The sequence below is a fragment of the Schistocerca gregaria genome, chromosome 1 (genome assembly GCF_023897955.1).
Source record: "Schistocerca gregaria isolate iqSchGreg1 chromosome 1, iqSchGreg1.2, whole genome shotgun sequence".
NCBI classification, from domain to species: Eukaryota; Metazoa; Arthropoda; class Insecta; order Orthoptera; family Acrididae; genus Schistocerca; species Schistocerca gregaria.
The window spans coordinates 755864330-755880984 of NC_064920.1; the positions used below are offsets into that span (position 1 = coordinate 755864330).

Sequence of the window (16655 nt, forward strand, 5' to 3'; positions counted from 1 at the left end):
TGGTTTGGTTATTATTATTTTGTAGGACAACTCAACAATGCTGATTGAGGCAGCAAAAGGTGGTCACACCAATGTGGTTCAGTTGTTGCTGGATTATCCCCATTCCATCATGATGAGTACCCCCCATCCACACAGTGTGCCAACATCAAGTGGAGCTGTTCAAGGCAGTGGTGTTGGTGTGGTTGGGACGATAGCAGATTCTGGTGGAGGGGTCATCGAAGTGCCTCCACCTAATATACACCCTGTGGCACCAACACCATCATCAGGGGCAGCAAAAATTACTGCAAGCCAGGCTGGTAAGTTATTCATTGCATAAATGTTGTATGACTTGTACAAAATCTGACAGTGACCATGTCATCTTCAGTCTAAAAACTGGTGTGATGCAGGTCTTCATGCTTCACAATCCAGTGCAAGCCTCTTTATCTCTGAGTACCTACTGCAACCTACATTCTTCTGAATCTGCTTAGTGTACTCATCTTTTGGTCTCCCTCTTAAGATTTTTACCCTCCGCACTTCCGTCCGTTACTAAATTTGTGATCCCTTGATGCCTTGAAACGTGTGCTACCAGCAGATTCCTTCTTCTAGGCCAAGTTGTGCCACAAATTCCTCTTCTCTACAATTCTACTCAGTGTCTCCTCATTAGTTAGGTGATCTACCCCTCTGATCTTCAGCACATTATTTCAAAAGTTTCTATTCTCTTCTTGTCTAAACTATTTATTGTCCATGTTTCACTTGCATACTTGGCTACACTCCATACAAATACTTTCAGAAATGACTTCCTGACACTTAAATCTATACTCAATGTTAACAAAATTCTCTTCTTCAGAAATGCTTTCCTTGCTAGAGCCAGTCTACATTTTATATCCTCTTTACCATCATCAGTTACCTTGCTGCCCAAATAGCAAAACTCGTCTACTTCTTTAAGTGTGTCGTTTCCTAATCTGATTCCCTTAGCATCGCGTGGTTTAATAGCACATTCCATTAACATTATTTTGCTTTTGTTGATGTTCATCTAGTATCCTGCTTTTTAGACACTGTCCATTTCGTTCACTTTCTCTTCCTTTGCTATCTCTGACAGAATTAAAATGTCGTTGGCAAAGCTCAAAGGTTTTTATTTCTTCTCCCTGGATTTTAATTCCTACTCCAAATTTTCCTTTCTTTCCTTTACTGCTCGCTCAATATACAGATTGAATAACCTTAGGGATGGGCTACAACCCTGTCTCACTCCCTTCTCAACCACTGCTTCTCTTTCGTGCCCCTCGACTCTTAAGACTTCTTTCTGATTTAGGTGCAAATTGTAAATAGTCTTTCACTATCTGTATTTTATTTCTGCAACATCCAGAATTTTAAAGAATATTCCAGTCAACATTGTCAAAGGCTTTCACTGCGTGTACAAGTGCTATAAACATAGGTTTGCCTTTCCTTGAGTTGTCTTCTAAGATACGTCATAGGGTCAGTATTGCCTTGCATGTTTTCCAGTTCTGTGGAATCCAAACGATCTTCACCAACGTCGGCTTCTACCAGTTTTCCATTCATCTGTAAAGAATTCATGATAGTATTTTACAACTGTGACCTACTAAACTGATAGTTCGGTAATTTTCACATCTGTCAACACCTGATTTCTTTACGATTGGAATTACTCTATTCTTATTGAAGTCTGAGGGTATTTTGCCTGTCTCATCCACCTTGCTCACCAGCTGGAAGAGTTTTGTCATGGCTGCCTCTCCCAAGGCTATCAGTAGTTCTAACGGAATGTTGTATACCTCCAGGGTCTTGTTTCGACTTAGGTCTTTCTGTGCTCTGTCAAATTCTTCATGCAGTATCATATTTCCCATCTTACCTTCATCTACGGCCTCTTCCATTTCCATAATATAGACCCTCTATATACTCCTTCCACATTTCTGCTTTTCCTCCTTTGCTTAGTACTGGTTTTCCATCTGAGCTCTTGACATTCTTAGAGGTGGTTCTGCATCCTTTCATTTGCCCTGTAGCCACTCTTGCTTAGCTATTTTGCACTCCTGTTATTCTCGTTTTTTAGAAATTTGTATTTCTTTTCATTTTTATATTTTCTCCTTTCATCAGTTAGTCATTCACTCGTGTGTTACTCAAGGATTTCTACTATCCCTTGTCTTTTTATCTACCTGGTCCTCTGTTGCCTTCACTATTTTATCTCTCATAGCTACCCATTCCTTTCTTCTGTTCTTAATTGTTGCGTAATGCTCCCTCTGATACTCTCGACAACCACTGGTTCTTTCAGTATATCCAGGTCCCATCTCCTTAAATTCCTATATTTTTGCAGTTTTTTCAGTCTTAATCTACAGTTCATAACAAATTAATTTTGGTCAGAGTCCACATGTGCCTGTGTAAATGTCTTACAATGTAAAACCTGGTTCCTAAATCTCTGTCCTACCATTACATAATCTATCAAATCTTCCGGCGTCTCCAGAACTCTTCCACATATGCAACCTTCTTTCACGACACTTAAACCAAGTGTTACCTATGATTAAGTTATGCTCTGAGAAAATTTCTACCAGGCAGCTTCCTCTTTCTAAATTTTCATCTGCCTTAACTATCTGAATAATTTCTTTTATCTCATCATTTTCCTCAATCTTATCCTAATCTGTGAAGTTAGTTGGCATATAAACTTGTACTACTGTGGTAGGTGTAGGCTTCGTGTCTATCTTGGCTACAATAATGCATTGAGTAAGCTGTTTGTAGCAGCTTATCTGGGTTTGTTTTGTTTTATTCATTATTAAACCTACTCCTGCATTACCCAAATTTTATTTTGTATTTAGAATCCTGTATTCAACTGACCAGAAGTCTTCTTCCTCCTGCCACTGGACTTCACTAATTCCCACTATATCTAACTTTGACCTAACCATTTCCCCTTTTTAAATTTTCTGACCTACCAGCTGGATTAATGGATTTAACGTCCACATTCCGATCTATAGAATTCCAGTTTTGCTTCTCCAGATAACGATGTTTTCTTGAGTAATCCCCACCTACATTATTAATGTATCTAGTTGCAAATTTTCCTTTGATGGTTGTGGTTGACTTGCCCTAAAATAATTTATTTGAAAGTTGAATAAAAATGTGGTAGAGAAGCTACATGCTTGCATATGAAGGCTACAGCATCAAAGCATTACAGCACTCCATTCTGACAGTTAAAATCATATGAATCAGAATTTAAAACCCCAGGATCTTTAACATTAGTTTATATTTTTCTGCTATTGGGACTGTGGAAGGATTCCTCATGACCGGACTTAGTTTTTCTATCTGCCAGTAATGAGGATTATTGATCTTCCTTAAAGCATTAAAGCATTCTCAGGTGGTTTCATTGCTACAACATCGTCAGCAATAAATGATTGTCATAATTCCAGCACAAATTTACGGAAAAATCTTTAATGGTGTTTCAAGTGTTGTAAGCACTCAAAATGGTGTTTTTGTTGAGTAATTAACTTCTGATTATGTAGAAGCTTCTGTACAGTTAGCTATAAGTATGTTCTGCATTAACTACAGAATGCTTTTCAGGGCGACTCGTAGAACATCTTGCGCAGCAAAAACACAATACTCAAAAATCATTGTTGAGAAAAAGTCGTTCTTCTGCCATGATGAATGACAGTAGTCTCACCTCAGCAGAAGTCCAGCAGGTGAGCTTTGTACTGCAGAAAAAAATGAACATATTACTGTGGGCATATTTCTAATGTGATTCTGCTTTAGGTACGAAATCAGCCTCTTGGAGATGGTTCCAGCAGCAGTGCTGGTGTTGGAGTTCTGTCAAAAGATGAGCCTAATATTTTAGACAAAGGGAGTACACCTGCTCTAGTGGATGTTGAGAAGGCTTGGAAGCAGCATGCAGCTAGGGAGGATCAGATACTACAGAAACAACAAATTCTGGAAGAACTTCAGGTGAGAAGGATGAATCAGCAGGTGCTAGTGAGGAAAATATGTGGTACAATAAGTACTCTCACAAAGCTGTGGTGTGTTTAGAAGTGCTTAAAAGCCAAAAGTGGCAAAATTCTATTGTTTAAGTTGATATAATAAAACTCTGATGCTGTCACAAATGTGTTACAGTTGTGATTCTTCTGGTGGGTTGGTCGCTCATGTGAGTGATGCGAGTAATGTGTTTGTCACTAAACTTGTTCCATCAACAACACTAATGAATAATAATTTCATTGTGCAACTATGCTCAAATACTTTTCGAATTTAAAATGTTGACGGACTTTGAATGCTTAAGGGCCATTGGCAGTAAAATTGCTGAAAAATTAATCTGCCCTTCTCCATCCTTGTTTCTCAGTACTTAGAAATGGAAAAGGCTGTATGTAGGTCAATCCATACCAAGTGGCCCAGCACTAGTTGCTTGATCATGTTGGAAAATTTGATATTTGCTGCGTAATTTCCTAATCTTTAGTGGACCCAAAATTATTTTTAAAAATGTTTGTTTTTTTAAATTATTTTCTAATTGGTTGCCCTAGGCCTTTTGTATAAAAAGTGTTTAGTTTAGTGCACTCAGTTCTACAAATTAAAATTATCACCATCTAACTGAATGTATTCCTTAATATATTTTAATGGCTTGAAGCTATTGGTTGCAAATTAAAAAAGAAACTAAAGTTCTGAGCAGTAGTTTCCACATGAGTAGCAATTTCTCACTCTTAATAGTTCATGTGCAGCTACAATAAATAGTATAGTTATTTTATATAGAGTATCAGTGGTGGGAAGCTTACACTTACACTTAACAGACCTTTATGATACCAGCCCTTGGTATACGTTTTGATTGAGGTTCAGTTGGAAGTTATGGAGAAAAAAAATACAAATATGAGTCAAAAATACATTTTTAACATCTGTGATATCTAGGCTTGTGGAAAGTATATCAATAACGTAATTTATACACATCAAATTGAAGCAATTAGTATTTGTTGAAGCAATCATCTGGACGGTGGTGGTGGTGGTGGTGGTGGTGGTGGTGGTGGTGGTGGTGAAGAGTGAGAGGATTTGCCAAGTTTTACTGGAGCTGTTCACACAGTTTGAAAAACTTTCTCATTTAGAACTTTGTATACATTCTGAACTAGTTATTCATTGTATCAAAAGTATGCAATGATGCCTATGTTTCTTTTCTTCTGTAGTTAATTTTTAGTCTTCGTTTTAGCTACTGACTAGGAATTGTTTTTGCATGTTCTCCAGTTATTACTTCTTGCCTCTTGATGCAGTTCATGTGATGTTTTTGCAGGCATATTTCCTGCTGCCATACTATTGACATCCCTACACCAATTCATCGACGTGTTCTAAAATGTACAGTACCATACAATTGATGTTAATGCTACTAGATACAGTTCTTTCACAAAATGTACTTGTGACCTACATGTATTCCAGTGCTAGTTGTCTTATTATACAACTATGTGCGTGCTATGCTCTCCATAGGATCACTTTCCGAAACTTAATAGTAGCTAATGATTGTGTGTAGTATCTCCACCTCCAGTCACATGTCAGCCCCATGATACGCTTTGCACTTTGTTTTGGGTGACAGATTCTTTATAAGTATGCTACTGATCTCACTACATCTGTGTGAACCTTAGTTCCCAAATTTCCCATCCATAGCACCATTTGTCATTGATATTAACTTATTTCATTCATCCTCAGGATTTTTCTTTTATTATTTTAGTTTACTTTCTCCCCCACTCTTGAGTCCATCTTCAAGGTATGTATGTCATTGGCTGATTCGCTCGTGTTCTGGCGTGATGTCTGATGCCTGCACTTTTTGTTTTGCTTCTTTGTACTAGTTTTGTGCAGACACTGCGAACTACATGTAGGCGTCTATGAGCTCTTATTTTGTTAATGGGCTCAGTATTGCATTATTTATTGCTTCTGCATATATTTCTTAGGGCCATGGAATTGTGCTGTATGCACTTCAACACAAAAAAAAATTTAACGCAGTAGGCATGAAAGTAATTTTGATATTCTTAGGACTTCTTTTTAATTGTAATGTATTTTCCTGTATAGGCTTCTGAAGGACACTAAGTGCCCAAAACTGGTCAAGAAATCAAATTTCTTGTATGCAACTGCTTGCTTATTATTTCATTACAACTTAATAGTTGTCTCGTCGTGTATGAAAAGATGGAGTTGTACAGTTACACAGTTATTTTTTTCAATAAATTAAAATACCTTCAAAACAGTGAACTTAATTGTTAGAAACAATATATTAGAACAACTTGAAACACAGAAATGCAAAGACAAGTAGACAGTATAATGAATGAGCAAACAGAATGACAAAATAGATTTATTGATGTAGGATGCCGTTATTATGCTGAGGTGAAGACCAACACACAGGATAGTCATATAGAAAACTAAATGAACTGTGCTTTGTCCTAGGTTGGAGACTTGTTTGGAAAACCTGTAGAATTCTTGGGGAAATTGAATTTACTGGAAAAGTGAGGTAAAACTAAGAGATATTGAAAAACTAATGCAATTCTGAGATACTCTAGGGGAGCTGCCTGTTTGTTGACAGAAAGAAAAGTGTAATTTTGTTATAAATCACTTTTGAGATTCTGCTTCACTTGATGTTGACAATTTCCAGCTCACTAGTTGACCTTAGGAATCTCCATTATTGTGCATGACTTATCTGGCTCCAGGTCTGTTTCTCAATCCATGGTTGTAATTGTGACAGAGTATGATGCTTATTAGAATTTGTTTATGTATTTGTGAATTCATTATTCACACGAAATCAAAGGTGATTTTTTGAGAGAGAGAGAGAGAGAGAGAGAGAGAGAGAGAGAGAGAGAGAGAGAGAGAGAGAGAGTGGGGGGGGGGGGGTGGTTGATGGATGGATTGATTTTATTAGAAATATACAAATGGAGTTATACATGGATGAATATGAGTTGTAGATGACCTTTAAATACCCAAGTTTCAGATCTTTTTTACTGGTATCAGTACAATTGGTACTTTTCCTATGTCGGTGATGACAGATAGTGAACAGCGTCAGAGTGTCATTGCTATCAAAGGCTATGGATATTACTTTCCCGGGATGATAGTCAGAGGCAGGGTCCTGTAAAGTTTTAACATATGCTTGAAGTTATTTCATGACATGTCTTAGCATGAATTGGTGTCAGGTAATGATAATTAATGAATTTACAGGGAAAGCAGGAACTTAAACTTAACAGAATTATTAATAGAACTGTAAATCCTAATTGAACTTGGAATTATCCTCCCAAAAAAATTTGGTTCATGGCAATTTCGAATGTATTACAAAATGTGTAGATTGCTACTCACCTTATAAAGGAGTTGAGTCACAGACAGCCACAAAAAGACTGCTATACGTTTGTTTCCACCAAAATGCCTTTTTCCAAAGTAGAAAACACAGATGCACACTCATAGATTCACACATGCACAACTCCCACACACATGTGATCACTGTCCTTGGCCACTAAGCCCAGATTGGGCTGTATGGCGGATGATCGAACTGCCCCCAGACACTGTTCAGTGAAGTTTCGAGTGACACAAGCAAATTGGGAATGCTCCCAATGTACTGTTCAGTGAGGTTTTGAGCGACACCAGCAGATTGGGAACGCATGTTGTCCTGAAGCAGCACATTGTCTTGACTAGCATTCCAGACCTTTTGTTTAGATTTGCTCACTAAAGTTTTCTCATTGTTTCAGAGTATTGTACCGCATTGAGTGCTTAACTTCTGGGCAGAAATTCAACAAGACTGCTGGCCCACCTGTCCCTAGAACAGTGTGTACTTTTTTTTTCGCTTCCCGACAGCAATGTTCCAAGCTTCTGATTTTTTTGGGTGGGGATGGGGGTCATGAGTGCCTCCGCTCCATTGACTGTTGTTGCGATTCTGGAGTGACGTGACAAACCAGAGTTTCATTTTATTTCCCTCATTACTGTATTGAGTAAGAAATGTTAAATCACAAGCCAAGTCACTTTGTTTTGTGGATTTCCGAAACATTTTTGGAATCCAATCAGAACATAATATGTAAAAATTTGTGATTTGTGACAGTCTCTTTGAAAACGGTTTTTTAAATTTATGGAAACTCATCACAACGCAATCTTATCCTGAACAGTCTCTTTTCACGAAATTACTCATTCACTTTCTCAACCGAACCATCGTTGATGACAGAAGGTCTCCCACTTTGTGCTTTATCATGAACATTGGGTCATCAGTTATTGAATTCTGTCATGCACTTTCTCACCATTCCATCATTCATTACATTTGCACCGTAAGTTGACTATGAATTTCAGCTGGCTTAACATTCGATGTGTTTGAAAACTGTATTACAGAACTTGCTTCAGTTGCTTGGCTCAGACATTATTAAAGACGTTGAACAATCTCTGATACATATAAATACAACACAAGCCATCTGTAATGGCATCAGTGGAAAGCTAATGAACCAGAAGGAAGAGTGCAAATGTGTGAAACTGCGACCGTAGTGCTGTAGTGATGGTAGAATGAAACAGTACTTAACTTTCCGGGCATGCTTTGTATACTGCAGGATCATTGTGAGTCAATAGAACATAATAATAATGAAACTATCAGCTTTCAAGCCAGCTGAGACCTCTGGCTACACTACACATCAGTCTGTCACTTCAACCAAGATTTTGTTTTCATATTAAGTGTCTTTTTCCAATCACAACCAAATTTTCACCTTCCAACCTAATGGAGATCTTGGCCTATGCTACAGATTAGTCTGTCACCACAGTGTAGATTCCACATTTGAGAAGAAATAGTTAATAATAATTCAACAGACAGTACGAAAATGTTGTCGATCAATAAAGAAAACTCCTGAAAGTAAATAAAGTGGAACCCACATAATGTGAATAAATCATACAATTTTATCACTACAACAAAGATTAGTTTGTATGTTACTAGAATCAAGATGTATCTAGTTAACAGCTGTTGATTTGGCTACCATGTATCTTTCCATTCTCTGTAACTTGACGCAGTGAAGTGTTTCCAACATTCTCTTTATACCTTGACAAAGTGCAACTTGTGGCTGGACCTTTGTGAAGTTTAGTTGGTTAGTTTTGGGAAACTTTTTGAAGAAATAGTAATTCTCCAGCATGTTTGTGCAGGGGAGGGGAGGGGTTATTATCTGTCCCATTTGCCACCATGTTGCACATGTCTCCTTGTACCCTTCACCTCAATTCATTGATTCTCTCTACGCAGCCTCCTGCATGTTTACCATTGGTGATCTTAAGAATGTTATTTTGTAGTTGATAGCTTTCCTGAACAAGTTGATCAGAATTTCAATATTTCCCATGAGTACTCAAACCATTTAACATACTTTATTGTTATGCTACTCATACTTGGTGTTTTTCCATCTTTGTTTTCCAGAGGGTTGAAAGAGAATTACAAGAAAAAGGTCCCAATCAGCTGCTGTTGCCAGATGGCAGCCTTGGGCTTACAAGTGCTTCTGTGATACCTGTGGCTCAACCCCTTGGGCTGAACATCGATCTCAGTCCACAGCCATTGGCAACTCAAGGTTTGCGATGTATTTAATGTAACTTTACTTGAGAGTACCAAGAGTACATTGCAGTGCACCGCAAAGAAAGTGTTTGTGTTTAAGTTTTGTTTATTGAACTGCTTTTGAATACACTTAAAATCTGATGTGTACACAAATAAATCTGAAGTTTTCCGCTGAATGACACAATATATGTTGTAGTGAATGCTGTCATTTGGAAACATGAATTTTACTTGCATATGTGTGCCAAGAAAGTTTAACTTGGCCTGTCTCTTGATATCAACTTTGATAATTGAATGTTGAAAGTAATTCTGGCAGTTTCATTTTTCCATCCACACAATGTATTCCTAGTGTTTATTCTTAAATTTGAGGACACTGCCAGACACATGTACTTTATTCATTTTTCCAGTAACCACATTTGAATGAAAATTATAATTAGCACAAGGGGAAAATCAGTGAGCAGTGTTCATCTGGATCAAGGAATTCATACTTTAATGGTTCCCAAATCTGTTTCTCATCTGTTTCTGAAGCTTGTGATGGCTTTTTCTTGAGGGGTAGATCGACCAGTCACTTCTGATTTAGGTGGCGCAATCGATTTGTCAGTGAAAGTAATGCTTTGTGATGATTAAGAAAAGGAAAAAAAGTGCATGTGATATTTGTTGTCTAATTTAGAGCAGCAATTGGAATGTCAGTTAACATGCTTATGTCACACATTAACTGAAAAGTTACTGTTTGTAACACTCGCAGATTGAAGAGACACAAATAGCCACTAAGCTAGCCTATATGAAATACACACATTTGTTGAAATGGCTCACATACCACCTGTTGTAAAGTGACTAATTCAGAAACCTTTGTGGGCATGCACATAACTACTTGCCAAAGTTTAATCACAATTGGATAAGTGGTTGACACTGTCCTTAAACAATCAGTGCTTTTATTAGACCATATCCTGTTTTAAGTAATATGCTCTCACTTTCTCCCAATTTCTCCCTATTCTGGAACAATTTATAATCTAAATGTATTATTTAGACCAAGTGTTATTGCATAAAGTGTAACTGGAGGTGAGTCATCCTGTGTTGCTAAAAGCCTTAGCATTCAGTTTAAACCCTTCATATTACTTGCACAATAGAACCAAAAGTTTCAAAATATTCATTGCAGCTAATTCCAGCTACACCAGCTGTGTAACAAGTGCATGCATTGTACTTTATACACCCTTATCTTCTTACTATTACAGTACTTGTCAGGGTTGGCTTAGCAATAAGTTCTTTCAGCTAATTCATGGTGCATCATTGTGTCTGGGTCTGCTCCCGTTCATTGGCAATCATGCTGATATGCAAATCCTGTTCCACACTGTATCCATTTCATGGAAAGCTCACCATCTCCTGAAATGTTTTCACAAACAAAAAACACACAGTTTAATTTTGAAGGTCATAAAACAATCAGATTTCAAATGATGAAAAGCACTCCTGGTATGTCATAGTACCTACATGAAATTTCACTGTCACAGCAACACACTCATCTAAATGCCATGTTATGTACATCAAATTATTACTCCTCATAACTGTTGTACTATAAATGGTACTGTTCCTTTCATTAATTTAAGCTCTATTAAGTATTCCTCTTTTTTCCCCCATATCAGTGGGGTCTGAAGGGTGGCGTGAACAAGAAAACTGGTGCCTGTTGCCTCTTGTTAGTGTTCTGTAATTGCCTGTGTGTCTGATGTACAGTGAAGGTTTCTCTGCAGTAGTTGCCAAGGATGTGTGATATTTGATCTGTATAAAATTCTTTTCTGAAGAAAATTTAAAAGCAATTAGCTTTGTAGGACCTTTTGAAATATGCTCACTATGTTTATTTACTTAAATTCGGCATATTTCGTGACAGTACCTTTTCTGTGAAATGTTTACAAGATGATATTAGTCTTGGCTTCAGTCATCTAGTGGAAGTATGATTCCACAATGCAGTTTTGTCAGCTGCAGAAATGACCTGGTTCAATGCGTTTGCCTCAGTTTTGGTGCTTCAAATACCATTTCTTCGAATGTGGTTTCTTCTTAAAGTTTACATAAAAAAGTAACATAATTAATTTTTTCCTGTTCACTAGCAAATATTTATAACGGCAACTAGCACATTGTTCTACCGTCAACACACACAGTGTTCACTGCCGACTGACTACAGTCAAAGACGACTCCAGCGTCAAAGACATTTTACACAACACACAAGCTTCCACTTGTAATCAGTCTCTTTGATATTCTTCGTCACATCTAATAGTAATCAATATGCTTTCACTCTCAAAAATATAAGTAAATTAACATAAAATAAGGCAAATTACAATTTAAAAAAATAATTCTGACAAAAATATAACAAAACATTCACAATTAAGTATCGACAAATCCAGTAGAAAATAACACATTTCCCAGATCCATTACACTTTTAACCAATAATTTGGTTTAATGCTTTCCTTCACAAAAAAAAACCACTAACAGGATGCATAGGCACATGTACCTTGTGTGAAATCTCTGGCAAAATGCCTGAATTTTTGGGCCCATTTAATCATTACCTCATAACTCTTGTTTCTACTGAGTTCTTTTAAATAACCATATTTGTGTTGTTTAATTTGCTCAACCCGGAGAGACCGGATTGAACATCTCACCAAATATGGTACCTAGTCTTGGCCTAAATAACACTATACTCTCTTTAAATCTATAGAAATCCAGGTGTTAGTATTATTGTTGAGAATAATGTGGAGACAATGACAATTTTTGGTTAACAGGTAAGAATATGCATTTGTCTGAGATACTTGAAGTATTGGTGATTGGTTAATGCATAGATTGGTTGAAACATAAAATAAGCAAGATTTTGTTTCATGTGAATACACAATTTAATGCCAGTACTATTAGGCAGCAGGCAGTGCATTAGTGTCACCCCTAGTAAAGGATATTTGGTCTACTGTCTCGGCAACCTCTGAACTTTGGGGACAGTTATTGATTCTGCAGTTTTGTAGCCTTGATTCTGGGAAAATGTTGGTTTTCATGTGTATTTGGTTTAAAAGTAAGGGGGAGGAGTAATTGAATGTGCCTATTTTTCTTGGCTGCATTTTAATAAATTAGATATACATTGAGAAATGGTGTTAAAGATATTGTTAACATTTTGGAAATATCGGAATTCTGTTTGTGGAAGCATTAGTGTTAGATCTAATGGACCTCAGCCATTAGGGGAAATGGAATGAGAAAGGGGGGGGGGGGGGTAGATAAGAAACTTCATTGCTTTTTACATTTAACAACGTCTGTACAAATCATCATACTAGCAGTTTTTAGCAAAATACCAATTATGTCATTGCGGAGAAACAGAAAACTACAAAAATACACAAATTTAAATAATTGCATTAATTTGAGTATGAATATTTATTTGGAAGGGCAGGTACCATTTGTGTAAAAAGTAATGTAGTGCTGATTGTATTACTATGTTTATGGACATACCACAAACTTAAATACAAACTTAAATCTTGCTAAATGGATTAAGAGGTAAATGGTTTTGAAGGATGTTTAAAATGTCCTCTTCTGATTGTTCACTCAATATTCATTGTATTGATTACATTGCAAAATAAAGCTAGCAGTGTTTGGAAAGAATTGTAGTGGAATTCAATACATTCATATGTTGTGTGCGCCATGAGTTTGTTTGATATTTTTGATAGAGCAGCACATGCATATATGAGCACACTGAGAAAGAATAGACATATGTTGAAGCTCTCATCTAGATATTGTGATCTAACAAGCATACAATACAGAATATGTTGAAAAAAGTGTTGTATTTTGATGTAAGATGAACTCTGAGTTATATTAGCTAAATGAGTTTTTTCTGACTTTTCACAATAATAATTACTTATATCTTACAGGTATGGTTTGTGCATCAGGTGTCTCAGGGACACTATTCCATCAGGGGCCGAATAATACCATCTCTGTGCATAATGCATTTTATACGGGTGGCAGCCAGCCATTAGCAGGTAGTTGCCAACAGCCACAACAAGCCCAGCAGCAGCAGCAGCAGCAGCAGCAACAGCAGCAGCAGCAGCAGAAGTCTTTGACTCTGGTAGCAACAGGTCGTGATGGGGGCTTCATAGCTACTTCTGGTCCTTATCCCCCACCACCTCCTGCTGCACAACCTCAGTCACAGCCACCGCCTCCACCGCAGCAACAACCTGCATCAACTGTTCCTCAGCAGCAGCAGACAATCTCTGCAAGCTCAGATGTTGTTCAGGTTAGTTTCAAAACCTTGTATTGTGGACTATTGTACTTGTGTTCCTGTCTTATAATTTGGTTTTCCTCGCAATAGGGGAGTAATGATGTACCGTCTGTCAATTTTTAATAAAATTCACACCACTATTGCTACTGTGTCTCGTATCCAGCAACTGGATTGGGGGGGGGGGGGGAGGGGGGGGGGGGGGTTGGAACTGACTGTATCCCAGAAGTAATTTGAGAATACATTAAAGATTCAAACAAGCTGTTCCAGTGAGTAACAACAGGATTTGCAAAAAGTTTAGCTTCTTTTTACATTTCCATTATTACACATTTCAAAAACTGAATGTATTTATATTTGCACTTCCGGATGTTAACAAAAGCCAACTTTACCATTGTCACAACTTCATTTAAGGTGGATATAGCTGTTGTCCAGCACTTGCCGACTATACTGAGCATAACACAGTTTTGTGTACAGAGCACTGTCACTTACAAGGATCTGTACAGCTTCGTATGAAACCTTGTGATCACTTAAGGGGAGTTGGAACGCCCTATCCTGACAATGCTAAATTTAGTGACTTGGCTTCCCTGTATTTCGGGAACCACTGTAACCACTAACATTAAACTTTTACAGGACATTAAACTGTATGTTCTGAGTCTATTGAACTACAGGAATTGCATTTCACCCACTGCTTTAGGAAAACAATTTTTTAACTAAACTGTTAAAATTTTGTGTACTTTTTTGTACGTTATCCTAAATAAATTTAATTATACATAACATTATGTTCCTCTTTTAGTCCAGTAGACTAAGGACATGAATATTATTACTCCCTAAAATTGTGAATATTCTACTCAGTGGTTTCTGAGATTTAGGGAAAAATGCAACAGAAAATGTAAATTTTCAGGAATGGCTTCTAAAGTCCCAAGGCTGTAACACACTTAATATATGCTTAATCTTTTATTTTTAGTCACTTAGAAGTGCCCTGCACCATACTGTACATCACCCTCTTGATCTTTTTCGAAGTTATTTCTTGTTCTTTCTGTACTCCTAGGTGGCCAACTGTGCTGCATGCTCTCTGCTTTATCAATGCAAACCTTGTCCATCCGTTCAAGTTCTCTGATGCAGTTTGCTCCAAGATTAATTCCCATATGCTGTTGCACTTTCACCCTACCAATGTTGGCATCATCAAAAACAATAACAGCATCACTGACACCCCCCTCCCCCCTTTCAGTATCTTCATACCAACAAAAACATTTTTTGGTGAGAGCGTCCATATAAGATTATTGAACGATTCATTGGGATTTTGAGTCTGACCATGCAGACACTTCTTCAGTAATTCAAAATTTGCCAGGTCTAGGTAAATAGGTTTTACAATATCCCTGACTGATGGAATGTTTATAGTTGTATGAACTGTTTGAGTACTGGGCATTGTGGTAATAGCGCCATGAATCATGTCCAGGAGGACAAAGGTGGTGTACTGGTTTTTCATTAGTTAACAGACTGTGGAAGAAGGTAGCTTTACTGCCCACTTGATTTTCAACAAATCCACAGTATTATTTCTAATGGCAAAGTCCGCCACTCGTGGTCTCACGGTAGCGTTCTCGCTTCCCGAGCATGGGGGCCCGGGTTCGATTCCCGGTGGGGTCAGGGATTTTTCCTGCCTTGAGATGACTGGGTGTTGTTGTGTTGTCTTCATCATCAACATTCATCCCCATTACGGTCGGAGGAAGGCAATGGCAAACCACCTCTACTAGGACCATGCCTAGTATGGCAGCGCGGGTCTCCCGTGTCGCTCCCCTATGCTCTGTAAAGAAGTATGGGACTCATCATCATCATCATCCCATCAATCATTCATCAATCGTTTTGTCTGTCAGCCTGCCTCTTATGGTTTTATCATCAGAAAGTTTATTGTTTCTCAAACTTTGTTTCAACGTACTCAACCTGATGCACATCGTCTTCTGGACATGACCAACACATTCCAGTTTTGTGATAATCTTCTCACCATAAGGCTGAGTGGCTACTACTCTGGTACATGCTTGAGTCTCCCATCACCTAAGAACTTGATGCAACACATTCCCTTTCATTCACAGATCGACTAAATAGCTGCAGAGGCCTTCATACCACCAGTTGTTCCTTCATAATTTCTGTCACAGATATGCTCTCCATTCCCTGATTTACACTTATAACAATGTTTCTTTAAAATCTGGAAATCTGTTACCTTCCAGTATCCACACTGGTCACCATAGCAACAGAATTCTTAAAACTATAGCCACACTTCTGCCAAAGTGCCATCAAAAGCTGCTGGTATGTAAGTCACACCGTCATTTCTCAGCAGCTTTTTTTGCAGCACTTTTCATTGACTCAGATGCAGCAGATTGCACAGCAGCTCCAATAAGTCCTGCATACTTGTTGATTTTACAAGGTGGGCATGGCATATTAATCACGGCACACATTGTTTCTGCTGCAGTGTGTCCTTTGCCAATAACTTTCAATCCATAAAACCACCTTACATTTACTTCAAAATAATTATCTTTACACTTATCAGACTTTCAAAAGCGAGTATATTTAGAACTAGTACAATTGATAAGTTTCCTGGCTATTCCATTTGATACCTCACTGTCTTCATGTAAACTAACTGGAACTCCACATATTTTACAACACATTTACCTAACACACTTGTTAGGATGTGTAAATCTATCAGAATATAACCTAATCTACCATTTACATCACTTTTGTTTTGAGAAAACTGTATCACTATCAGTGAGTTAAAAACATGCTGGAAAATTGTGGATGCGCTAGTGACACAAAAAGGCAAGTGCTGATATTGGTATAGCCCAAAGGTTGGATTCACAATCTGAAAGGGCCTATTGGTCTCATCCAGTGGGGGCTGGAGGTGTGCTTCTGACAAATCAATCTTGGAAAAGTAGTGACTGCCTGATAATTTTGCTAGCAACTTGTCAGGATGGG

General features: G+C 37.7%; 1 protein-coding gene across 5 annotated transcripts in view; it reads left to right on the forward strand.

Moving 5' to 3' along the window:
• Positions 1-16655, forward strand: part of LOC126267792 (ankyrin repeat and KH domain-containing protein 1-like) — a 228577-nt gene that overhangs the window by 54571 nt on the left and 157351 nt on the right. For all 5 annotated transcript variants that reach the window (XM_049973097.1, XM_049973118.1, XM_049973105.1 and 2 more), the window contains exons 13-17: positions 26-296; positions 3532-3650; positions 3721-3909; positions 9332-9479; positions 13348-13709. In XM_049973097.1, the coding sequence (XP_049829054.1) occupies positions 26-296; positions 3532-3650; positions 3721-3909; positions 9332-9479; positions 13348-13709 (1089 nt within the window). The remainder of the gene's footprint in view (positions 1-25; positions 297-3531; positions 3651-3720; positions 3910-9331; positions 9480-13347; positions 13710-16655) is intronic.